Raw genomic sequence first — 27,732 nt, 5'->3', positions numbered from 1 at the left:
TTATATAGTGCCATATGTACTTTTGTTTCTTTTTCAGGATTATGAATAGCTGGCCGTGGAAGATAAAATTAGGGTGGTTCCCATACTTTATCGAGCTAGTGTCACCTTCTCTTTCATGGTTTGACTATTTTGACAGGACAGGGTTTGACAGTTTATTTTCTTTAAGAGTCCTATATCAGAGCACAGATATCAGTTCTCCCACATACATAGGATAACTGATGTTTATCAAGCTGAATGTTAATCAAAATGCCAATTGCTCTTTGAAATTTCCCTCTGCAGTACCAAGAGCCTCCTACATAAAAAAGTTTACTTAGTCTTTCAATAAATCAATGGTTTCCAACTGATAAATCTAACACTCTCTAAATATTATCCAACACTGCAGCAATGTTTTAGTCCTTCTATAATAATATCCTCAGCAGAGTACCTGAAGTTAATGAACATCTGTGTTATCTTCATGGTCAATATTAGCTTTTATGTAATTCAATCAATCTAACAAAGTTTTTCAAATATCTTCCCATAACGTAAGCAACATTTTTCAAGCATACCCCGGGATGAAAGTATCTGTGATTAATTAGAATTCCTGTGGTAGTACTGCTCACTGCAACCTGCCTCTTTGTTAGGACCTAATGATGCGTGCTTAGTTTTGGCTATACGTGGGAAATACTTTTCAAAAGGTACAGAGTGCTCTCTCAAGTTCATTTCATCCATAATTTGACTATTAAGTGAGCTGAGCAGAATCAGTTGCCAGTTGCATTCCTGAGAAGCATGAATTCTCCATTATACTATGATATAGTAAGAGATCATTTTTCACTCTTTTTTTTGGGGGGGGGGATAAAACCATTTTTAAGTTTCTATATTTGGCATTATTTTTTTTTTCTTATATAATCTGGCATCAAAAAATTAAGTAAATAAAAATAAAGTATCTGAGGTCTGATGCCTAAAGAATGGCATTAGCTGTAAGTGTAATAAATTTTTGCTCCATACGCTCATTTTTTTTTTCTTAAATAATCTGGCATCAAAAAAAATTAAGAAAATAAAAACAAAGTCTCTGAGGTCTGATGCCCAAAGAATGGCATTAACTGTAAGTGTAATACAATTTAGCTCCATATGCTCATTATGAAGAATTGTGCATTATGAAAATTGTGAAGGGCATGAAAGGAATGAAAAAATTTAAGTGCCACACTTAAAGGAACATTAAGTAGTCCCGTGTTGCCAAGTCGTGAGCATTCGTCAAAAACATATACTATCATTAAATATCTTTATCTATGCATTATAATACATAACCCACACCCATAGCAATGTACAAATTATAAAGGGCACAAAATTAAATTAATGCACTGGACGTACATGGACGCTAAGCAGCCCTGCATTGCTAACTCATTAGCACTCATCAAAAGCATTTCATATTTTTGATACTATATACACCTATACTTATGCATTATAATACATAATACACTTACACAGCATATCTTCACATAACAACATCCATAACTTACCTAACTCATGCCAAAAGCCAGGAAAACAAGAATGAATAGTGAATAGATCACTGTGTGAGGGGAAGTGGCAGCATGGTGAAGGAGTCAGTTTTGGGTAGGACATTTAACTTAGGTGTGGCAGCACCTACTGGGTGCCACTGGTGTCCATATGACATCCATAACTTACCTTGATTACAAGATAAAATGAGGTAAAAAGAATTAACTGATAAATTAATCAGTATAAGGTTGGTTAATAGGTGAATTAGTCATTGTTGTGTCTGGGAGATTTAAACAAGAGCAAGGGCAGAAAGTAAGAATACCTGGGTTCCCAAGGCTGTTTTCTGTTCAAGCTGCTTAAACTACTTTTTTATGTGCCAATGACTTATGTTACATTTCACGGTGAATTCCAGAGCTGTGTGCCTTGATTTGTGTTGAGCATTGCAGCTAGAGTATAAAATTTGTCTTTACTTGGTTCACTTGCAACCTTGTTAGTTATAAACCTTTCATATTTGAATTAGTATCTTTTCTTCATTTTTTCATCTATAACTAAATGAGTGGTGTGTGAGTGGCCAAAAATCAATATATTTTTCTAGGTTAATGGCAGCATCAAAGCAGGAGTATATAAACAACAATCTTAAAAAAGTAGATTACAACTGAATTGCTGAACTTAGAAATACTATAATCTATAGACCAAACACAGTGAATGACCACAATCAGTTCAGCACACTTTCAGCCACTATTGCCAAAAATTGAATAATCATCTAAAAACTACATTATCCAACAATCATCGTCAGTCTTATTGATAAACTTGTCCATGAAGCTCATATACCAATTTCATGCATGATGGAGATCAATTTCCTTTGTAAATAAAATTTTTGAGCCAAATAACTTCTGATCCTAAGGTTCTGCTGACTTTTATAAAAAGATCATATACCAATTTCCTGCATGCTGGATATCAACTTTCTTCTGAAGAAAATTTCTTAACCAAACAATTTCTAATCCTGAGGTAATGGAGACTTTTATGAAAAAACCCTCAAAATCCATCAAAATAAATCCAGTTCACTGCAACTTAAAGAAAAATCCTCATAAATTTATCTATTTACTTTGAAGAATCCACTGCTAACAAGGGAACATGCAAATTTGTACTGCATTTGTATTTCTGTTTATATTCTACATGATCTTTTCTCATATGCAGAGAACAATGTTTACTCAGAGTATCAGCATTCAGTTCCGATAATGCAATGAGTACAGTCTTCTATAAATCTCTTCATCAGTGAGCCCCTTAACACTTAACTGCTGAATAGATGTATTATGAGAACTTACTGTAATGTGCATTATTTTCTAAACATACCTACATAATGTAAATAATTAAGTATATTTCAAGATAGAATATTTTCAAATTTTTCCAAAAATGTTCGTTTTGAAGACTGAAAAACTTTTTCTCTCCAAGAAAGTCTTTCATGAGCATAAAATGTACTTCTTGGAAAAGTATGGATCAGGACTCTACTTTTATCTTTTTTAAGCTGAGATGGCACAGGCAGCTGAGGCCCTAATCAAGGCCATGAAATGAAATGTTTGAGAACAACATGTGGAAATAAAAAAGTGTGGTTGAGAGAGCAGAAGAGGATGTGCTGAAATGGTGTTTACATACGGAGAGAATGAGTGAGGAAAGATTGACAGAGAGGATACATGTCAAAGGTGTAGGGAACAAGAAGTGGGTGATATAAATAAATAAATACATAAATAAATAAATAAATATATATATATATATATATTTTTTTTTTTTTTTTTTTTTTTTTTTTTTATACTTTGTCGCTGTCTCCCGCGTTTGCGAGGTAGCGCAAGGAAACAGACGAAAGAAATGGCCCAACCCCCCCCCCCATACACATGTACATACACACGTCCACACACGCAAATATACATACCTACACAGCTTTCCATGGTTTACCCCAGACGCTTCACATGCCTTGCTTCAATCCACTGACAGCACGTCAACCCCTGTATACCACATGACTCCAATTCACTCTATTTCTTGCCCTCCTTTCACCCTCCTGCATGTTCAGGCCCCGATCACACAAAATCTTTTTCACTCCATCTTTCCACCTCCAATTTGGTCTCCCTCTTCTCCTCGTTCCCTCCACCTCCGACACATATATCCTCTTGGTCAATCTCTCCTCACTCATTCTCTCCATGTGCCCAAACCATTTCAAAACACCCTCTTCTGCTCTCTCAACCACGCTCTTTTTATTTCCACACATCTCTCTTACCCTTACGTTACTTACTCGATCAAACCACCTCACACCACACATTGTCCTCAAACATCTCATTTCCAGCACATCCATCCTCCTGCGCACATCTCTATCCATAGCCCACGCCTCGCAACCATACAACATTGTTGGAACCACTATTCCCTCAAACATACCCATTTTTGCTTTCCGAGATAATGTTCTCGACTTCCACACATTTTTCAAGGCTCCCAAAATTTTCGCCCCCTCCCCCACCCTATGATCCACTTCCGCTTCCATGGTTCCATCCGCTGACAGATCCACTCCCAGATATCTAAAACACTTCACTTCCTCCAGTTTTTCTCCATTCAAACTCACCTCCCAATTGACTTGACCCTCACCCCTACTGTACCTAATAACCTTGCTCTTATTCACATTTACTCTCAACTTTCTTCTTCCACACACTTTACCAAACTCAGTCACCAGCTTCTGCAGTTTCTCACATGAATCAGCCACCAGCGCTGTATCATCAGCGAACAACAACTGACTCACTTCCCAAGCTCTCTCATCCCCAACAGACTTCATACTTGCCCCTCTTTCCAGGACTCTTGCATTTACCTCCCTTACAACCCCATCCATAAACAAATTAAACAACCATGGAGACATCACACACCCCTGCCGCAAACCTACATTCACTGAGAACCAATCACTTTCCTCTCTTCCTACACGTACACATGCCTTACATCCTCGATAAAAACTTTTCACTGCTTCTAACAACTTGCCTCCCACACCATATATTCTTAATACCTTCCACAGAGCATCTCTATCAACTCTATCATATGCCTTCTCCAGATCCATAAATGCTACATACAAATCCATTTGCTTTTCTAAGTATTTCTCACATACATTCTTCAAAGCAAACACCTGATCCACACATCCTCTACCACTTCTGAAACCGCACTGCTCTTCCCCAATCTGATGCTCTGTACATGCCTTCACCCTCTCAATCAATACCCTCCCATATAATTTACCAGGAATACTCAACAAACTTATACCTCTGTAATTTGAGCACTCACTCTTATCCCCTTTGCCTTTGTACAATGGCACTATGCACGCATTCCGCCAATCCTCAGGCACCTCACCATGAGTCATACATACATTAAATAACCTTACCAACCAGTCAACAATACAGTCACCCCCTTTCTTAATAAATTCCACTGCAATACCATCCAAACCTGCTGCCTTGCCGGCTTTCATCTTCCGCAAAGCTTTTACTACCTCTTCTCTGTTTACCAAATCATTTTCCCTAACCCTCTCACTTTGCACACCACCTCGACCAAAACACCCTATATCTGCCACTCTGTCATCAGACACATTCAACAAACCTTCAAAATACTCATTCCATCTCCTTCTCACATCACCGCTACTTGTTATCACCTCCCCATTTACGCCCTTCACTGAAGTTCCCATTTGCTCCCTTGTCTTACGCACCCTATTTACCTCCTTCCAGAACATCTTTTTATTCTCCCTAAAATTTACTGATAGTCTCTCACCCCAACTCTCATTTGCCCTTTTTTTCACCTCTTGCACCTTTCTCTTGACCTCCTGTCTCTTTCTTTTATACTTCTCCCACTCAATTGCATTTTTTCCCTGCAAAAATCGTCCAAATGCCTCTCTCTTCTCTTTCACTAATACTCTTACTTCTTCATCCCACCACTCACTACCCTTTCTAAACAGCCCACCTCCCACTCTTCTCATGCCACAAGCATCTTTTGCGCAATCCATCACTGATTCCCTAAATACATCCCATTCCTCCCCCACTCCCCTTACTTCCATTGTTCTCACCTTTTTCCATTCTGTACACAGTCTCTCCTGGTACTTCCCCACACAGGTCTCCTTCCCAAGCTCACTTACTCTCACCACCTTCTTCACCCCAACATTCACTCCTCTTTTCTGAAAACCCATACTAATCTTCACCTTAGCCTCCACAAGATAATGATCAGACATCCCTCCAGTTGCACCTCTCAGCACATTAACATCCAAAAGTCTCTCTTTCGCACGCCTGTCAATTAACACGTAATCCAATAACGCTCTCTGGCCATCTCTCCTACTTACATAAGTATACTTATGTATATCTCGCTTTTTAAACCAGGTATTCCCAATCATCAGTCCTTTTTCAGCACATAAATCTACAAGCTCTTCACCATTTCCATTTACAACACTGAACACCCCATGCATACCAATTATTCCCTCAACTGCCACATTATATATATATATATATAAAAAAAAAAAAAAATATATATATTTTTTTTTCTTTGTCGCTGTCTCCCGCATTTGCGAGGTAGCGCAAGGAAACAGACGAAAGAAATGGCCCAACCCACCCCCATACACATGTATATACATACACGACCACACACGCAAATATACATACCTACACAACTTTCCATGGTTTACCCCATACGCTTCACATGCCCTGATTCAATCCACTGACAGCACGTCAACCCCGGTATACCACATCGATGCAACTCACTCTATTCCTTGCCCGACTGAGTTTGGTAAAGTGTGTGAAAGAAGAAAATTAAGAGTAAATGTGAATAAGAGCAAGGTTATTAGGTACAGTAGGGTTGAGGGTCAAGTCAATTGGGAGGTAAGTTTGAATGGAGAAAAACTGGAGGAAGTAAAGTATTTTAGATATCTGGGAGTGGATCTGGCAGCGGATGGTACCATGGAAGTGGAAGTGAATCATAGGGTGGGGGAGGGGGCGAAAGAATGTGTGGAAGTCGAGAACATTATCTCGGAAAGCAAAAATGGGTATGTTTGAAGGAATAGTGGTTCCAACAATGTTGTATGGTTGCGAAGCGTGGGCTATGGATAGAGTTGTGCGCTGGAGGGTGGATGTGCTGGAAATGAGATGTTTGAGGACAATGTGTGGTGTGAGGTGGTTTGATTGAGTAAGTAACGTAAGGGTAAGAGAGATGTGTGAAAATAAAAAGAGCGTGGTTGAGAGAGCAGAAGAGGGTGTTTTGAAATGGTTTGGGCACATGGAGAGAATGAGTGAGGAAAGACTGACCAAGAGGATATAAGTGTCGGGGGTGGAGGGAACGAGGAGAAGTGGGAGACCAAATTGGAGGTGGAAAGATGGAGTGAAAAAGATTTTGTGTGATCGGGGCCTGAACATGCAGGAGGGTGAAAGGAGGGCAAGGAATAGAGTGAATTGGATCGATGTGGTATACCGGGGTTGACATGCTGTCAGTGGATTGAATCAGGGCATGTGAAGCGTCTGGGGTAAACCATGGAAAGTTGCGTGGGGCCTGGATGTGGAAAGGGAGCTGTGGTTTCGGGCATTATTGCGTGACAGCTGGAGACTGAGTGTGAACAAATGGGGCCTTTGTTGTCTTTTCCTAGTGCTACCTCGCACACATGAGGGGGGAGGGGGATGGTATTCCATGTGCGGCGAGGTGGCGATGGGAATGAATAGGGGCAGACAGTGTGAATTGTGTGCATGGGTATATATGTATGTGTCTGTGTGTGTATATATATGTGTACATTGAGATGTATAGGTATGTATATTTGCGTGTGTGGGCGTGTGTGTGTGTACATTGTGTATGGGGGTGGGTTGTGCCATTTCTTTCGTCTGTTTCCTTGCGCTACCTCGCAAACGCGGGAGACAGCGACAAAGCAAAATAAATAAAAAATAAAGAAATATACATATATATATATATATATATATATATATATATATATATATATATATATATATATATATATATATATTCCTTCAAACATAGCCATTTTTGCTTTCCAAGATAATGTTCTTGACTTCCAAACATTCTTCAACGCTCCCAGGATTTTCGCCCCCTCCCCCACCCTATGACTCACTTCTGCTTCCATGGTTCCATCTGCTGCCAGATCCACTCCCAGATATCTAAAACACTTTATTTCCTCCAGTTTTTCTCCATTCAAACTTGCCTCCCAATTGACTTGACCCTCAACCCTACTGTACCTAATAACCTTGCTCTTACTCACATTTACTCTTAACTTTCTTCTTTCACACACTTTACCAAACTCAGTCACCAGCTTCTGCAGTTTCTCACATGAATCAGCCACCAGCGCTGTATCATCAGCGAACAGCAACTGACTCACTTCCCAAGCTCTCTCATCCCAACAGACTGCATACTTGCCCCTCTTTCCAAAACTCTTGCATTTACCTCCCTAACAACCCCATCCATAAACAAATTAAACAACCATGGAGACATCACACACCCCTGCCACAAACCTACATTCACTGAGAACCAATCACTTCCCTCTATTCCTACACGAACACATGCCTTACATCCTCGATAAAAACTTTACAAGCTTCTAACAACTTGCCTCCCACACCATATATTCTTAGTACCTTCCACAGAGCATCTCTATCAACTCTATCATATGCCTTCTCCAGATCCATAAATGCTACATACAAATCCATTTGCTTTTCTAAGTATTTCTCACATACATTCTTCAAAGCAAACACCTGATCCACACATCCTCTACCACTTCTGAAACCACACTGCTCTTCCCCAATCTGATGCTCTGTACATGCCTTCACCCTCTCAATCAATACCCTCCCATATAATTTACCATGAATACTCAACAAACTTATACCTCTGTAATTTGAGCACTCACTCTTATCCCCTTTGCCTTTATACAATGGCACTATGCACACATTCCGCCAATCCTCAGGCACCTCACCATGAATCATACATACATTAAATAACCTTATCAACCAGTCAACAATACAGTCACCCCCTTTTTTAATAAATTTTAATAAATTCATATATCTACGAATGATATTATTTTCTATACTCCTCCCTACTGTGAAGTAAAGTTCTGAGACATCCCACTTTGTTTGAGTTGTTGTAAAGCATCCTTGACTTTGATATAAACAAATACGTCATCCACATTATGAAAGAAAATAAAAGGATTCATAGGTTCCTTCTAAAGTACTTCATTTTCATCATGACACATGAAAGCTGGGCAAAATGTACCTCCAGCAGTGAACCCATAGGTAACCCATCCTACTGACAGTATATATATGTCCTTCAGGACATCTAAATGGGACTTTGTGAGTGCAAGCTTGAAGAATGTCTTGGAGAAACTTTCTCAGGGATAAGACTGGGTGACTGCACACAACATTATCTACTATATCAATTGTCCCCTCTGTAAGAACATCATTAAACAAGCTTTCCACAACCAATGAAACTAATGTGCCAAGTGGGTGATTCCCACTCAATATGTCCATGAATTTTTCTACAGATAGTATTGAGTACTTTGCAGGTAAGTAACAAGTGATTGTGCCTCCTAACTTTTTTGCTAAATGATATGATGTAATCAGAATCTTTGATATAATGGGTTGAAGAGGGTTACCATTTCTATGTTTTTTAACATTTCCATAGAAATACCCTGAGTTGTAGTCACCTACAATTTGTTGGAACCTAACACCACCAATCCCATCATTAGAACCATCAACGAGAGGATTTGGAAAGTGTTTCTTGAAAATTCCTGTTGGAATTCTCAGGAAACACCATAAGTTAGCAAGCAAGTTCTTGTAGAATTAACAGAATCCCCTCGATTCTCTGCAGCAACAACTAAAGGACAACAAAGAATGTAGATCCTAAAACAAACCAAATGACCTAAAAATGAAAACTTGCTTGAAGGATACTCATGAAAACAGCACAAAATCATAATACAGAAAACGTTATGCCGACTATATGGAGAAAAAGTATTCCTACTGGATGATAATGAAAGTTATATAAAATTCTAATTTTCAACTGACTGACTAACAAAAGGAACTACTGAATTTATGAATATAATGCTGCTCTCTACCTACCAAAACAATCACAGCAAGTTAATGAAGCAGAAATTGAAATGTGTACAAAGACAGCTGCAGCTTGCATAAAAATGATAAAGTAAGTATGACACACAAGAGCAACTTCAAGCTGAGCATACAAAACTGATATCCTGAAGCACAAGGTCATTCATCATGAACAGATGCTGGAAGGTGGCAAAAGTGCTTCAAGACAATAAGGACATTATCATGAGTACAGCTGACAACACTTCAATTCTTGTGATAAAGAAACAAACAGATCAAATGGATAAAGTCAAACTAATTCTTCATGACAGTGTTAAATTTAGTCGTACCCAGAAAAATACAACAGAAGCTTTAAAGAAATGATTAAGTATACTTACTCAAGCTGCAAATCCTGAGACTGGTGAGGTTTTCACACATACTATAGGGGAGTGTAACCCAGGATATTTGAATAAAAACATCAAAACACCCAAAGCTGGTAACTCTCTACAACCCATAGAATAACAGATTTCAATGCCACTGTATCATTTTGCAATAAATCTAAACACCATAAAAATTCTTAAACACCAACAGAATACTCACTAAAATCTGTAGATGAATTCATGGACATACTCTTTATCTATTCAAAATTATCCAAGGACCAATTTCCAGAAATGAGTCCAGGACCTCTCTATAGGTTTCTGCATTCCAAGATTGTACTACTTCTTGTGGCACAGAAATGTAGACTCATTTAAAGTGAGGAGTTCTTTGATGAACCTGTATTCCCAGAAATACAGCCTCGCCAAACTTGACTTTTCACTGTAGTGTAACCTCTTCCAGGGGATACCCAGTTACACTTTCATGGACACACTCACCTGACCTTACCACCATCCCACATCTTGAGAAAGTTTCTGAGAGATGCTATGAACCTGCACTAAGAAGGCCTGATTTAGATGTCCTGAGAACATACATATCATCAGCAGGGTACTTTTCCCCAAAATTTCATGTGTTATGCAAAGAATAAAGCACTGCAGGAAGAGCTTATACATCCTTTCATTTTGTCATTATGTAGGTCGTGGATGGTAGAAAGTCCCCAACCCGGGAGGTATATCAACAGTGCTATCTGCCTGGGTATTGGGAGGGTTAGAGACAGCTACGTAGTAAGCCAACACTCCAGTGGTTGTCAAATTGCACTGCTTTGACCCAGGTAGCTGTCCTTTCTTTCTGCCTCACTAAATCTGGACTGAAGGCATTCTGTCTAAAAACATACAATCTCTCTGTCATACATAACTTTTGAGAACACTCACAACTCATTCTTTGTAACTTTAGATATTCTTGAGGTGAACACTATGCACTAGCCCTACCTTTTGACAAAATGGTAGAAGCAGTAGTCACTAGTAGTAACTAGGAACACAGGCATGAGCATTATGCAGAAGTGGGTAGGAACATCAGGTAGAAGTAGCAGGTTGGAGCATTAGTCAGGAGCATTAGGTAGAAGTAGTCACTCGTTAAATTAGGTAGGAGCGTCTGGAAACAATGCACCAGAGTTGCCCTCTGCCAGTGGCCTGTTAAGGGTGAGGCGCTAAAGGCTAAGAAGCAGTGCTAGGGTTCACAAGTAATGGAGACTCTTTTGTCATGGGTACCCCCTCGAGGGAGGCCTGGAGGGAATGGGCATCAGAAATATAGATAGAAAGGTAGGTATGTGGAAGACATATTTGCTGATATCAAAGATGAAGAAGTATGACAGAAACTCAAGGACAGAATGGAGAAGGTCACAGAACTTCACTGTAGGGAGGAATGTAGAAAATAAGGTCTCATTCCTGGGTGTTAGTATTGATGCCTCACATGAAGAATTCATGACATATGCATACAGAAAGCCTACTTCTGCAAACCGTTGCCTCACAGAGAAAGTGAGTCCTGAAAGATACAACATAGATGTTATCAAAGTTTATGTTCACTGAGTTCTGAGAAACTGTCCCTCTTAGCCTCTTCTGCACCTAGAGTTAAACAAAGTAAAACAGACACTAACAAAAATGGTTCCAGCAAAACCGAGTGACAATGAGATTACTACACAAATGAATAAGTATTCCCACTCCCATGAAAAACACAGAGCTGGGACTACCTATAAACTGTACCTGCTTATAAGATATATGAGAAAGTTTTCCTAAAGACATTGTAAAATGAAACTGTCAACCTATTCATAAGGAAAAATCTTAATGAGGACCATGAAATACTGAAAAGGACCAATTTTCTCTATCAGTTCAAGCAAAATACCAGAGACTGCGCACTCCATTCTAACAACAGTTATGTTGGTCACAATAATGAAACTGTTGAGGAGGGCCTAAAATATATCATTAGGAACAGCACCAAAAACTTTTAACCAAGGACCAGATAGCAAAGACTATAAGAATTTTTGAAAGATCTAAGAATTGAAGAAACTCCCAAGTACTCTAGGCAATTTATCAGGGACACAGAACCCTTAATCAACTGTAAAGTTATTGCTATGTGTACCCTTTATCTGTATATTGAACCACAATTACAGTAAGAAAAATAAACAGGTAACGTGCTGGATGACCTAGAAATCAGCAGTTTTGAAGCAAGAGACCAGGTATCATTGTGACAGGTGATCTGAATGTGAAGGTAAGTGTGTGGCACTTGATGGTATAATTGGATGGGGCATGGGGTATTCAGTGTAATGAATGTAAATGGTGAACAGCATGTGGAGTTGTGTACTCAAAGAGGACTGGTGACTGGGAATACCTGATTTAAAAAAAGGGACACACAATTATTTATCAATTGACAGGGATGTAAAAGAGATACTTCTGGATGTAAATGTGCTGAGAGGGGCTGCTGGTGAAATGTCTGCTCAGTATCTTGTGGAAGTGAGGCTGAAGATTTGCAGAGGTTTTTTTGAAAAAAGGAAATATCAGTAAAACGAGGGTGGTGAAAGCAACTGAGATGTGGAACTTTAACAGACCCCCAACTGATTATCACCAGAAAAAAGATATGGAAGTAAACCTGTCAGTGGAACACTTATTATCAAATAGTTGTGTTAAAAAAGGGTCATGAAGGAAGCAAAATACATTTAATTCATCCAAATCACCTTCAAGTACGTGGATTATGAGATTTTCAAGAAAACATTTGCAACATATGTATCACCCATACTAGACTATGCATAAGCAGCTTAGTATACCCATTTAAGAAAACGCATAGAACTGTAGGTGAAGATTCAACAGAGCGATAAAAAAATGGTGTGATAAAGTGAAATGCATTGAAAGGAGCCTAAGGAAATCCTAGATCTGCCCTTAAGGAGATATGATAACTACTATCATACTCCTAAAAGGCATAAAGGCCATGATGATTTTATGAAAGAGTTCTTTGAATCCTAGGTGAATCCAGAACTACAAGACCTATCCATAAACTGAGCTAGAAGTATTAGGAAGGATGTGCAGATACATATCTTCAGCAAGAATAGTAGGGATGAAGAGCAAACTAAGTCAAAAGGAAGCAAATATGAAAAGTGCCAGAATTTGTCTGAGTCTGTATGACAGAGCTGCACAGTCTTTTCTCAGTATCTATTTTTTTTCACAGCTGCTCATCTTTCCTGTCTTAGTATGCCAGCACAATAATAGACACAGAACCTTTGAACAAAAATCTTGACATAATCTTTCTATATCTAATGCTAGGTAATCCACACTGAATATTTTGTTACTGCACTCACTAATCCTCCTGCATTCCTCAATTTTCTCTATAAAAAAAAAAAAAGGACCATGATGACCATGATATTCACGATTTCATTTAAATAAGGCAAATGAAGAGCTACTCTTATCCATCCCACTGCTTATGATTAATGTTTCTGTAACTCTACATGGTAACCCACAAACTAAAAGTTTCAAATGTGGTTTTCTTGAAGAATTATTATATCACGAAATCCTAAGACTCCATTTATGGGGCTCCTCTATCTTCACAGCCGTGCTAACGGCTGTGCTACAATCAGTAGCAGGGAAAAAATGGACTACTTAGGGGTGAAGAGTTGTTCGATGAGATTGTACTATTCATCCATTGAAGATGATATAATATCACTGAAGGTGAATTTTCACACATGGCTAACCACAGGCAGGCAGAGTCTGGCAATGCCAATTCTCAAAATATGAAGAGGCATATACTTAGTACCTCTATAAATCAGTTGCTTACATATTATTTCTAGTAAGGATAACAGATGTCAAAATAATTTCCATTCAAAAACTGTGCTGTAGGTCAGTGGCAATAAAATGATGACATTTCATGGTTAACTGAAAATCCATAAAAGCTCCCTAATGCTCCCTTCAAACTTAACACAACTGATTACTGTCATCAATAACTGTCCTTGCTCTGTCAATATGATAAATGGTACACCTTGCCAAAATTCTCTACTCAATAGTCATGGACTGGTACATAATCAATAATCATGATTCATTCCAAACAGTGGATAAATGACTCATATCTATATACTGTACTAGCAAAGCAAACTACTTAAGTGCACACAACCACAACCTAACTATAAAAGCTCATCACCTGCACACTATTTGTTTCTCATCTTTCTCCAATCATTATCTGTTAGCTATTACTTATCTGCTTTTATAAGTTAAGATCTACTTGACATTACTGCTTTACTCAAGCAATAAAATCTACTACTACTACTACTACAGAATAATGAGCTTTGCATCTAGATGAGCAGCCTAATTCTGCATATCTACATCCTAATCAAAAAGTAATTAAAACTACGAAAATGAGATGCTTTGATCTAGGAACCATAAGTGATAAGGTCATCCAATACTCTAGCTAAAGCATAAACACAAACATTTACATGAAATTAAACATTCACTTGGAAAACTCATGAACAAGATGTATAACCTTATGGAGATGCTGATTAAACACTATAAACATTTCATTCAAATAATGCATAACATGCTTTGCTCATGCAAGTAATTTCTGCATAAAATCTGACAATCAAAAGCATGCTCAGTAACAGTAACACTGAGCATGGGTTCTGCGATTTATTTTCAATCCAAAACACTTTTAGTATAAGGGCATCCAGTGCACACAAAAAGTTCACTATTTGTAGCAGATAAGTGCTTAGCTTAAGATTTAAGGGTGGGGGTCTGAAATGCCCCAGCTTTAAGTCATACTGACAGAACCCAGATTATCTTGTGAGAAGCAATTCATGCAACTGTCATCCACTAAGGGGGTAAGACCCACCTGTCTTTTGAGCGGGAATCTAACCTTCTGAGGGCAGGGGAGAGAGAGAGAGGGGGAAAGGTTAGGACTGGGTCTGTTAGGCAAAAGTGTAAGGATATTTTCAACTATGATGGCAGCAGGTATCTTACAGTGCATCATATCTGACACAAAATTCAAACACATCATTATTCATTATGTTAGTGAATGCACCAGATGGGAGATCATATGTTAAGTAGCCAATATATCAGTTGTACAGACTCAAATAACATCAGCCCAACTTGACCTTCTGATGCCTTCCTAGTTAAGGGGGGAACATCAACAATGTTCCATTTTGAAACATAAAAGGGTTATGGGACATCTACAAGTATCTTCTACAATGTATGAGAAGGGAACTAGCATATCTGAAATAAATTTAGATCACATTTCTCTTCAATGTTGACAACTTATCTAAAACTTTAATGCCAACAGTCATGCACATTTACTGGAGGCTACCGACAGTCAAAATATTGCTTGATCACACTGTTTCATCATAAGCTATGCTGCAATAAAATTCTCTTTAATGTAGCATTTCAGTTCTTGACTTTCATGGACACTATTAACTGTCCTACAAATAAGAACCAGTAAAACCAAGCATTTGCATGGAAGTCCAACCACAAATTTATATTTTAAAATCAACTGTGCTGGATGAGAGAGGAAGGTCTGTCCCTTGTGTTACTGCAGGACAGTTACTGTTTTACTTAAAATCACATAAAATGATCAAATAAATAATTTCACACAACATTTACATTACTTCAAAGAGCGGTATGAAAAACTGTCTCAATGGTGCTTTCCTTCGTGTGAAAAAAAATTTCCTTCAGGTAAAAAAAAAAAAAAGAGCCTCCTCTCACATTTTTTTATACCATCACCATCCCAGAGCTATTGCAAAAGCTAAGAGTGGGTACTGAAATAAGTGGAACACATACAACAAATTCCATCAAGTTCCATATAAACTCAACCATAGATTGTTGTTAAACTTTTGTTATTCACTGACATGAATAGGCAGGGCAAAACAAAGAAAAAGCTTAAAGAGTAAGGGCTACCTACTCAAACTACCAAGTTAAGCTAATAACATTTAATGTTTTCAAGAGCTGACAGAACGTGTTACAGCTGTAAACAATGGGGATTTGTGCTTAATTCAAGGAGTGTTTTGAAGTTATATGTGCATTAAATCTTGGATAATACACAAGAAAGATATCACATAAAATACAAGGCACACCTACTGAAGTCCTTTTGCAGAGCCTTATGGACTGCAAGACTTGGAATAAAATCAATTATTTATCATGGAACTGGAAAACCAATGAGAAGGTTCATGGAATACTTGGGAGCGGACTACAATATTATTAATGTAGCTTTGAAATTACGGGAGTCAGAATGTGCAACATGATTGGCAACTTTGTATCTCATAAGCAGGTAAGTAAGCTCATGAATCTTTTATATACATATGCATGGGGAAATAATTTTCTATTAATTTCAAGACTCAAAGTTGCTGAACTAGTTACATATCTGAGTGCAGCTTGAGCTCAAAGGAATTAAAGGTGAGTATACCAAAAAGAATTGCTGTAAAACCAGTCACTTTGCCTGGGTTAGTGATTAGTTTTGTGATGCTCCATCTACGATCGAAAACGCTCGTACTAGTAGGTTGCTGACCTGCTGTTGCCGCCGAAGGTCAGCTATCTCTTTTCGATCATCTTCCATAATAGTCTGTAATGATGTGACCTCACGCTCCAGTTTCTGCTTCTCTGCCACAACCTTGAAGAACAAAATAATTGATGAAAGAACACTCTTTTAAATGTTAATAATTACAATTGTCCGTCATGTATGAAAATGCATCTCAGAATCTCATAACCTCTCTCCAAGATTAGAAGTATTTCAGACAATGCAAAGAACCCATAAAATGTCTTAGTTTAATTCATATATGAAATAAAAATTAAAGTGCCTCATAAGCATGTAAAGATGTTTCACACAATTTTGATTCCTATTCTTTGTGAAACCATATTATACATTTCAATTTCTTCTTTCTACCTTAAGTAATGTCTTTAGACACAGACTCTGTCCTCCAAATTATGAAAATACTTAGTTATGCATATTTTTCCTATCTCTCTGTGAAAAAAAAATCCATGTAAATATTTCATGGACACAAGTCCATGAAAGCACATGTGTTACTGGACTCTGCCTGTTCGAGGTTACACTGTGAGTGAAAAGTCAACTTTGTTGAAGCTGTATCATTGGCAATACAGTTTTGTCAATGAACTTATCACTTGAAAGGAGTCAATATTTCCCTGTTACTGGAAGCAGCACAGCCTTGAAATGTGGGAGCTTTTAGAAAGTTCCTGAATAACAGTACGATTCTATAACTGAGATTAGTCCTGGGTAATAATATATGAATTATATATACCTTCATGAACACTTCAGGGAATATGACAGCTAGAGACTGAGTGAGACCGAATGTGGCCTTTTTTGTCTGTTTTCCTGGCGCTACCTCACTAAAGCGGGAGATAGCAATGCTATTTTCTGTGAGGTGGGCTGGCCCCGGGAATGGATTGAAGGCAAGCAAGTATGAATATGTACATGTGTATATATGTATATGTCTGTGTTTGTATTTATATATATATATATATATATATATTTTTTTTTTTTTTTTTTTTTTTTTTTATACTTTGTCGCTGTCTCCCGCGTTTGCGAGGTAGCGCAAGGAAACAGACGAAAGAAATGGCCCAACCCCCCCCCCCCCCCATACACATGTATATATATATATATATATATATATATATATATATATATATATATATATATATATATATATATATATATATATATATATTTTTTTTTTGCCGCTGTCTCCCGTGTTTGCGAGGTAGTGCAAGGAAACAGACGAAAGAAATGGCCAAACCCACCCCCATACACATGTATATACATACACGTTCACACACACAAATATACATACCTATACATCTCAATGTACACATATATATACACACACAGACATATACATATATACACATGTACATAACTCATACTGTCTGCCTTTATTTATTCCCATCGCCACCTCGCCACACATGGAATACCATCCCCCTCCCCCCTCATGTGTGCGAGGTAGCGCTAGGAAAAGACAACAAAGGCACCATTCGTTCATACTCAATCTCTAGCTGTCATGCAAAAATGCCCGAAACCACAGCTCCCTTTCCACATCCAGGCCCCACAAAACTTTCCATGGTTTACCCCAGACGCTTCACATGCTCTGATTCAATCCATTGACAGCATGTCGACCCCGGTATACCACATCGATCCAATTCACTCTATTCCTTGCCCGCCTTTCACCCTCCTGCATGTTCAGGCCCCGATCACTCAGAATCATTTTCACTCCATCTTTCCACCTCCAATTTGGTCTCCCACTTCTCCTCGTTCCCTCCACCTCCGACACATATATCTTCTTGGTCAATCTTTCAATCTGTGTATGTATATGTACGTATATATATACTTCTGCAGTTTCTCACTTGAATCAGCCACCAGAGCTGTATCATCGGCAAACAAATGACTCACTTCCAAGGCCCTCTCATCCCCAATGGACTGCATACTCACCCCTCTCTCCACAACTACTGCATTTCCCTTCCTAACCATCCAATCCATAAACAAATTAAACAACCATGGGGACATGACACACCCCTGCAGCAGACTGACCTTCACTAGGAACCAATCACTCTCCTCTCTTCCTACCTGTATACATGCCATGTATAAAAGAAAGAGGCAGGAGGTCAAGAGAAAGGTGCAAGAGGTGAAAAAGAGGGCAAATGAGAGATGGGGTGAGAGAGTATCATTAAATTTTAGGGAGAATAAAAAGATGTTTTGGAAGGAGGTAAATAAAGTGCGTAAGACAAGGGAACAAATGGGAACTTCAGTGAAGGGGGCTAATAGGGAGGTGATAACAAGTAGTGGTGATGTGAGAAGGAGATGGAGTGAGTATTTTGAAGGTTTGTTGAATGTGTTTGATGATAGAGTGGCAGATATAGGGTGTTTTGGTCGAAGTGGTGTGCAAAGTAAGAGGGTTAGGGAAAATGATTTGGTAAACAAAGAAGAGGTAGTAAAAGCTTTGCGGAAGATGAAAGCCAGCAAGGCAGCGGGTTTGGATGGTATTGCATTGGAATTTATAAAAAAAAGGGGGGTGCCTGTATTGTTGACTAGTTGGTAAGGTTATTCAATGCATGTATGATTCATGGTGAGGTGCCTGAGGATTGGCGGAATGCTTGCATAGTGCCATTGCACAAAGGCAAAGGGGGCAAAGGTGAGTGCTCAAATCACAGAGGTATAAGTTTGTTGAGTATTCCTGGGAAATTATATGGGAGGGTATTGATTGAGAGGGTAAAGGCGTGTACAGAGCATCAGATTGGGGAAGAGCAGTGTGGTTTCAGAAGTGGTAGAGGATGTGTGGATCAGGTGTTTGCTTTGAAGAATGTATGTGAGAAATACTTAGAAAAGCAAATGGATTTGTATGTAGCATTTATGGATCTGGAGAAGGCATATGACAGAGTTGATAGAGATGCTCTGTGGAAGGTATTAAGAATATATGGTGTGGGAGGCAAGATGTTAGAAGCAGTGAAAAGTTTTTATCGAGGATGTAAGGCATGTGTACGTGTAGGAAGAGAGGAAAGTGACTGGTTCTCAGTGAATGTAGGTTTGCGACAGGGGTGTGTGATGTCTCCATGGTTGTTTAATTTGTTTATGGATGGGGTTGTTAGGGAGGTGAATGCAAGCGTTTTGGAAAGAGGGGCAAATATGCAGTCTGTTGTGGATGAGAGAGCTTGGGAAGTGAGTCAGTTGTTGTTCGCTGATGATACAGCGCTGGTGGCTGATTCATGTGAGAAACTGCAGAGGCTGGTGACTGAGTTTAGTAAAGTGTGTGAAAGAAGAAAGTTAAGAGTAAATGTGAATAAGAGCAAGGTTATTAGGTACAGTAGGGTTGAGGGTCAAGTCAATTGGGAGGTAAGTTTGAATGGAGAAAAACTGGAGGAGGTGAAGTGTTTTAGATATCTGGGAGTGGATTCGGCAGCGGATGGAACCATGGAAGCGGAAGTGAATCATAGGGTGGGGGAGGGGGCAAAAGTTCTGGGAGTGATAAAGAATGTGTGGAAGTCGAGAACATTATCTCGGAAAGCAAAAATGGGTATGTTTGAAGGAATAGTGGTTCCAACAATGTTGTATGGTTGCGAGGCGTGGGCTATGGATAGAGTTGTGCGCAGGAGGGTGGATGTGCTGGAAATGAGATGTTTGAGGACAATATGTGGTGTGAGGCAGTTTGATCGAGTAAGTAATAAAAGGGTAAGAGAGTTGTGTGGTAATAAAAAGAGTGTGGTTGACAGAGCAGAAGAGGGTGTTTTGAAATGGTATGGTCACATGGAGAGAATGAGTGAGGAAAGATTGACAAAGAGGATATATGTGTCGGAGGTGGAGGGAACGAGGAGAAGTGGGAGACCAAATTGGAGGCGGAAAGATGGAGTGAAAAAGATTGAGTGATTGGGGCCTGAACATGCAGGAGGGTGAAAGGCATGCAAGGAATAGAGTGAATTGGAACAATGTGGTATACCGAGGTCGACGTGCTGTCAATGGATTGAACCAGGGCATGTGAAGCGTCTGAGGTAAACCATGGAAAGTTCTGTGGGGCCTGGATGTGGAAAGGGAGCTGTGGTTTCAGTGCATTATTACATGACAGCTAGAGACTGAGTGTGAACGAATGTGGCCTTTGTTGTCCTTTCCTAGCACTACCTCACACACATGAGGGGGAGGGGGTTGTCATTTCATGTGTGGCGGGGTGGTGATGGGAATGAAGAAAGGCAGACAGTATGAATTATGTACATGTGTATATATGTATATGTGTGTGTGTGTATATATATGTATAAGTTGAGATGTATAGGTATGTATATTTGCGTGTGTGGACGTGTATGCATATACATGTGTATGTGGGTGGGTCGGGCCATTCTTTCGTCTGTTACCTTGCACTACCTCGCTAACGCGGGAGACAGCGAGAAAGCAAAATAAATTTTTTTTATTATTATTATTTTGCTTTGTTGCTGTCTCCCGCGTTAGCGAGGTTGTGCAAGGAAACAGACGAAAGAATGGCCCAACCCACCCACATACACATGTATATACATAAAAGCCCACACATGCTCATATACATACCTATAGATTTTAATGTATACATACATATGTATGTATACACAGACATATACATATATACACATGTACATATTCGTACTTGCTGCCTTCATCCATTCCCGTCACCAACCCGCCACAAATGAAATAGCACTCCCCCCCCCGCGCACGCGAGGTAGCACTAGGAAAAGACAGCAAAGGCCACATTCGTTCACACTCAGTCTCTAGCTGTCATGTGTAATGCACCAAAACCACAGCTCCCTTTCCACATCCAGGCCCCCACAAACTTTCCATGGTTTACCCCAGATGCTTCACATGCCCTAGTTGAATCCAGTGATTTTTTTTTTCCATACATATTCGCCATTTCCCACATTAGCGAGGTAGCGTTAAGAACAGAGGACTGAACCTAAGAGGGAAAATCCTCCCTTGGCACCATTTTCTGTTCCTTCTTTTGAAAAAGTCTAAACTGGAGGGGAGGATTTCTAGCCCCCAGCTCCCTCCCCTTTTGGTCAACTTTTACTACATGCTTGGAATACGTGGAAAGTATTCTTTCTCCCCTACATATATATATTTTTTTCATTTTTTTCTAAGGCTCCAGTCATAGACAAAAGTCCACACTGAGGCTGGGACTTCATTGACATATAGAGAGGATTATGAAAGGGAAAAAGAAGAGACAAGGAAAAGTATTTACAAATTTTGGAGGAAGTGAAAAACCTGTCTTAAGTCTGGTGCACATTAAAGAACATTTACTCTTAATGATCTAGTCCAGTTCCAACTTATGGAGCTCTCCTGATCCATTCCAAGAATAACTTTAATTCCCCCCTCCCCCCCAAAAAAATGCTCATGAAACATTTGTCAGCAATCAGTCACAGACCAACCATATCCCTGAAAAAGAAAGCCAAAAAAACATCATGTAAAATCCACCTAGAAACAAAAGCACACACCCTCAATTCCAATAATACATTGATATAAGCAAGTCAATTAAAACCTTAAAAACTTTCCTGCTCCAAGCACTGAAAACCTATCAAACTTTCACCCAAACAGTGTGGCCCACTTGCAATCCAAGGACTTACAAATATCTTCAACTTATTTTCTTTATTTCTAAATGGAAACCTGCCAACATAACATCAATCCTACAAGTCTCCAGACCACCCAACTCCCCTTCCTCCTACTGCTATCACTTCTATCCTTGGTGTCCAAACTCCGTGAAAACATGATCCACAACAGAACTAAATAAAACATCCCATTCTAAACCATACAACATGGCTTCAAATGAAAACACTGAATCACCATACTACACACTGAGCTCACACAACACATCCTAGATAGATCTAGCCTATCACAATCTTCCCCCTCCCACACAGTACTAGTGGCAACAGACATCAACATAGCATTTGACACTGTCATCTAAATATCCTCACATATACAACACTTGGCTCTACCCTCTACAAACTTCAAAGGTGGCCTCCAAGCCAAAGTCATTCACAATGGCTTCATCTCTAAAATGATTAACACTATAATGGAGTTCACCAAGGAGCAGATTTTTCTCCTATTCTCTTCAATATCTTTCTATATGACCACCCATTACTTTAGAAAAACATTAACATGAAGGTCCTTTCATATGAAGAAGACCACACAATCACATCATAACACCCTAACACCAAAGTAGCAAAATCAATCGTGCAGTTCATAATATTTGTAGAGCAATGGCTCACCTAGAACAGAATGAGTGCATTTCCAAAGAAGTTTTCAAACACTCTTTTAACCCTAGACAAACAAATCAAGCTCACAACCTCCAGTCAACTTGAATGGAATGTCTCTTCCACTGTGCAAAATATACAAAATGCACTACATTCACTCCCCACACCAAATACATCAACAACAACAAAAAACACGAACTTAATGCTCTCAGAACACTAACCAGCACCAGATCTGGACAAGGAAAAGAATCACTCAATATCCTTCACAAACATTTGATCTACACCTGCTTGGTTTTTCACCCTCTCAAAAAGAAAATATAACAAAGCTGCAAACCATCCAAAACAATGCACTTAGAACAATCATCAGCTGCTCAACCTCTCAAAATGTAAATATAAAAAAGCTGCAAACCACACAAAATAGTGAACTCAGAACAATCACAAGCAACCATAAACACTCAACACCACATGTTGAGGTAGAACTGTACTGAGAGGATCTATGTTTCATTGTGGTGATGTTGAGTTTTTGTGGTATCTAATCATTCAATAATTATTCAAAATCCATTGTCTTGTGTGCTTTGCTGTTCTGTTACATTTGCTTTTGAGAGAGTGGAAGACCAGAAAAATGTGGCATAGTCTTATGTGTTAATAAGAGGATATGAAGGAACTCTTTTTCTTGTCCAAATCTCGAGCTAATTTTTTGTCTGAAGGCATTTAGTTTGTTGCATCTGTGATGATTTTACTGGTGTCAGAAGTGAATGGCATGTTTGTCATAAGTGATGCAGATAATTGTTGTTGGAATTTTGTTCAATGGGAGTGACTGTACATTCAAGATGACTGAAGGTTGTAGGTTGGACTCATGTCTATCTGGGGCAAACATTCCAATTAATGTAAAGTTGCTTATGTGTTACTGATACTGCAAGGTTGTGATGTGACTGTAAGGTAAACCGCATATAAAAAGACCTTCGTGTGATTTGCTAGAGGTAATAGGATGTGTGGGAAGACACTGAGGAGGGGTGGAGAAAGAACTGCAAGTTGGGGGACTCCACTGTAGAGGTTAAGTGTTCTAAAGGTGAAACCACTGTGAGTAACTCTGTAACAGAAGACAGCCATGAAGCCAACCAACCACTTTTGATCACTGTTGTGGAGGGAAGGGGTCACATATATTTTGTGATAGGATTTGTTGGGGGACAGTGTCAAATGCTTTAATGATGTCCACTGCCATTCATATTATGCTAGAGAGGAGCTATGATTGGTTAAATTCACTCAAAACATGTGTGAGGTGTGGTACAGGAGTGGTTGGATCTAAAGCCATTCTGTGTGGGTGAGAGTGGAATATTTTGTTTGTTCCATTATGAATCAGTTTTTGCTGAGTTTAGATACTGATAGAGATAGAGAGAGAGCATAAGATGAGGGGGAGTTGCATGATACAAGGTTTTAGTACTGGTATCATGTTGGCAAGTTTTCAAATGCTAGGGATTCTGTTGTGTAGCCTGGAGTAGTTGAAGTAATCTGTAAATAATAGGATTTCAAATGGGCCAAAGTGTTTTCTGAGTAAATTTCATAGCCCAAAGTGTTTCATCGGAAAATTTGGTGTCAAGGCCTGCAATAGGATTCTTTTAAAGGTTTTAATTACACTGGGAGTGAAAAGAGGGGGGGGGGGGAGTTTATTTCTGAAAGCATTTTGTGTAAGTTTTTTTATGAATTTCCTGTTGAAAGGTGATTTTTGAACAATGTCTCATGAGTAAGTTTGTTTTCATGACTTGGGGCTAAATTAGTACAGAAAGTATGGATTTTCATGTTTGCCAGACTTCAGTGCTGTGGGTCTTGTGGTTCAATGTGATGAGGATAGAATGTCAGTTTTCAGTTTGTCTTCCTGTGATTTGATTGATAGTGTTATTTAGAGTTTGAATTCACTGTGTCTGGGTTGGTATCTTTGCTTTATGAGGTGCATAACTTGTGGGGAGAAGTCTGAGTTATGTTTATTTCTGTCTTTGTGGGATGTGCTCTTTGACCTGGTTGGAGAAGTTGGTGAACTCTGAGGCAGCTTGACTTATGGATGAGAAATCATCTATACAAAAGTTTTGAAAAAAGCTGGCCTTCCTGTAGCTTGTGTAAATCTTCTTGATGGTTATAAGGATTAGGAGAGACAGGTGAAGTGTAATTAGGTTGGGGAGGTGGTCAGTTTGTATACTGTGTTCCAAGGAGTTTGTGTTGGCAGGGTATGTAAGAAGGTGATGTATGGCAAAGTTAGTTGCAGGAGGTGATGGGCTGGAAGTCTAGATGGCTGGCTGCATTAGATGAGGATATTGTGAAGTGGCTGTTGGCTTATGAGCATATTACTTTGGGTATCTTGAATGTGAGTGCTGGGTTAAATGGTATGGTGGGCACTGAAATCTCCACGGATATGTGTTCGGTTAGATAGTATGGCTTTGTAGCTGAGGAGTATATCTGGTGGGGTATTTGGAGGAGGGAGGTATGTAAATGTTGATCATGTTGTAGCTAGTACTGTCAAGTTTTATTCTCATGGACTGTATTTCTAAGTATTTCTATGGTGTTTCCATTGTGTGTGAGCTACAATATAGTACTAGAGGCAATAAAGAATGGTATGTTTTAGTGGCCAAGCAGTGTTGGTCATTCTCCTTGTTCTTGTTGTCTGTCTTCTCTTACAGTCGTGTAACAACATAAAAGGTGGGAGGGGAGGATTTGGATGTAAGTCTGGTTGATGAAGGTTATGTGGATGTGGTGTTCTCAGAGTTGGTAAAGTAATTCTGTGTGTTTGTTTCTGATGCCAATGGTATTGAAGTGCAGGATGTGTATTGTGTCACTGAGGTTCTACAAGTATTGACGTTTATTTGCAAAGTGTGAAAATAAACATGTTATGATGTTGTCTGTTAGGCATTTGTTTTGGGGCAGTGGGACTTTGTGAAGGGGTTAGGCGAGTTACAGTCTTGTGATTGCTGCATTTCCTATGCACTGAGTAGTCTTTTACAGATGACAGCGAAGTGCAGTGGAGGTGGTACAACTGAGTGCGGTTTCAGCATATGATGAAGTAGTGTTTTTAAATGATGAGCATTTGGCACTGTGGACAGAGGTACACTAGAATCCAGGGTTATGCTTAATGTTAACAGCTCGAACTAGTAGTCAGGACATGATCACTGGGACATCAACTTCCGATAATGAAAATATGTGCATGAACATTAACTGTTTTTGGTATGATACATGATCTGGCACAATGGCAAGGGATAGCTCGAAGTTCAGCTCTGCGTAGGAGCAGGGACATTAGTCTCTTTTGGGGTAAGGAAATAAATGCTGGATGTAGTCACTTGGTGGTTGAACGACATCATCGGTCCATTCTGGCTGGGCACACAAAATCACAAGTCACCTCCCAGTGGTGTGGCCATGGCCATGTGGAGACTGCACACACCTGTATCTACATATCAGTCTGTAAATTTATTTATCTACCTATTCATATATGTACTACTTACTTCCTGCCCGAGGAGTCCTTTCTATTCTTATAAGGCTCTGGCAACACTAAGGAAGTTGGCCATGTCCACTGGTTGGGGGTGAAGGTCATAAAGTGTTTTGTGAAGTTGTGTATGTGTCTAAATGCAGAGAGTGCCAGGTAACTTGAGCAGTGAGTGCTTGATGTATCCTTTATGGTAGTCGCATCTGAGCATGAAGAGATGTGCTGAAATGGTGTTTATAATGTTGTTGTGATGGGTGATATCCAGAGCACAAGAGGGAGGATGTGACTTATACCTTCTTAGAGAGTGAGGCCTCTGATGGGTATATGTCTGGTCGAATGGAGTCCAAAACCTAGTTGGGAGGTCGGCAGTTTAGTGCTTCTTGGGTTATCTCAACATGTATGTGTTTTGTCAGTGTTCCACTTGCTAGGGGTGGGGATGTGAGTAGATCTTACTGATGCATCAGGCAGGGGCAAGCTTTCTAGTTCCACTTAGGGGCCAGTGACAGGCCACAGAATAGCCTGGGTGGAAGCGGTCTAATGCTGCTCCACAGAACTAGGTGCCAAGCAACATGAGGTGGGTCTGTACTGGCAAGATCTATGTTTCATTTTGAAGATGCTGAATATCTGTGATTGCTAGACATCCAGTGGTTGCTCTGAGTGCACTATTTGTATGGTCTGCAGCTTTGCTATATCTGTTTGTAAGTGGGCGGAAGAGATGACAGATGAGGCACAGTCTAAACTGGATGAATTGTCTGTATAAGTTGGTGAGTGACTCTCTTTCTTGTCCAAACCTGGTGCCAGTTACTGTTACAAGGGTTTCCAGCCTGTGTATTGCCCTTGTGTTTTTGCTACTGGTGTAGGAAGTGAAAGCAGTGTGTGTGCTACATGTGGTGCCCAGAATGGTTGGTGTCTTGTTCAGTGGGAGAGAGTGATCATTCAAGGTGATAGGAGGGTGCAAGCTGGACTAATGTCTGTCTGAGGCCAAAGTAACAAATAAAGACTTTAGAAGAGATGCAGACTTTCTGGCCTTGGTGTGCAACTACCCTGAGGAGTACAATGCAGTGCTGCATGTTTGATGGTGCCACTGTGGTGTGTGAGAGTGTGTATATTTCTATAGGGGAGAAAGAATTCTACCTCCGTATTCCCTGCATGTCATAGAAGGCGACTAAAAGGGGAGGGAGTATGGGCTGGAAATCCCCCTCTCTGGTTTTAACTTTTCCAGAAGGAGCAGAGAATGGGGCAAAGTGAGAATTTTCCCTCTAAGGCTCAATCCTCTGTTCTTAATGCTATCTTGTTAATGCGGGAAATGGGTTCACTTGATTACATGACAGCTACAGACTGAGTGTGGACGAATGTGGAATTTTTTGTCTGCTTTTCTGGTGCTACCTCACTGAAGCAGGGGGTAGCTATGCTTTTCCCTGTGGGACAGGGTAGTGCCGGGAATGCATGAAGGCAAGCAAGTATAAATATGTACATGTGCACATATGTATATGTCTGGTGTATGTGTATGTATGTATATGTGTGTTTATGGGTGCTTATGTATATACATATACATATATATATATTTCTTTTTATATATTATCATATATATATATATATATATATATATATATATATATTTTTCTTTTTCTTTTGCCGC

The 27,732-nt window shown here is 39.5% G+C and overlaps 1 protein-coding gene across 3 annotated transcripts in view; it reads right to left on the bottom strand.

The window, feature by feature from the left end:
• The window catches only part of Dlg5 (Discs large 5), a 591,115-nt gene that overhangs the window by 286,818 nt on the left and 276,565 nt on the right, over window positions 1-27,732 (bottom strand). For 2 of the 3 annotated variants that reach the window (XM_071693695.1, XM_071693697.1), the window contains exons 7-8: window positions 16,431-16,532; window positions 14,766-14,792 (exon numbers count right to left, since the gene is read on the bottom strand). In XM_071693695.1, coding sequence (XP_071549796.1) covers window positions 14,766-14,792; window positions 16,431-16,532 — 129 coding nt within the window. The remainder of the gene's footprint in view (window positions 1-14,765; window positions 14,793-16,430; window positions 16,533-27,732) is intronic. The other variant, XM_071693696.1, reaches the window with a different exon arrangement.

The sequence above is a fragment of the Panulirus ornatus genome, chromosome 56, assembly GCF_036320965.1.
Source record: "Panulirus ornatus isolate Po-2019 chromosome 56, ASM3632096v1, whole genome shotgun sequence".
Lineage (NCBI taxonomy): Eukaryota > Metazoa > Arthropoda > Malacostraca > Decapoda > Palinuridae > Panulirus > Panulirus ornatus.
Note: the sequence above shows the minus strand (reverse complement) of the source record. Positions and strands in the feature narration are given on the sequence as shown.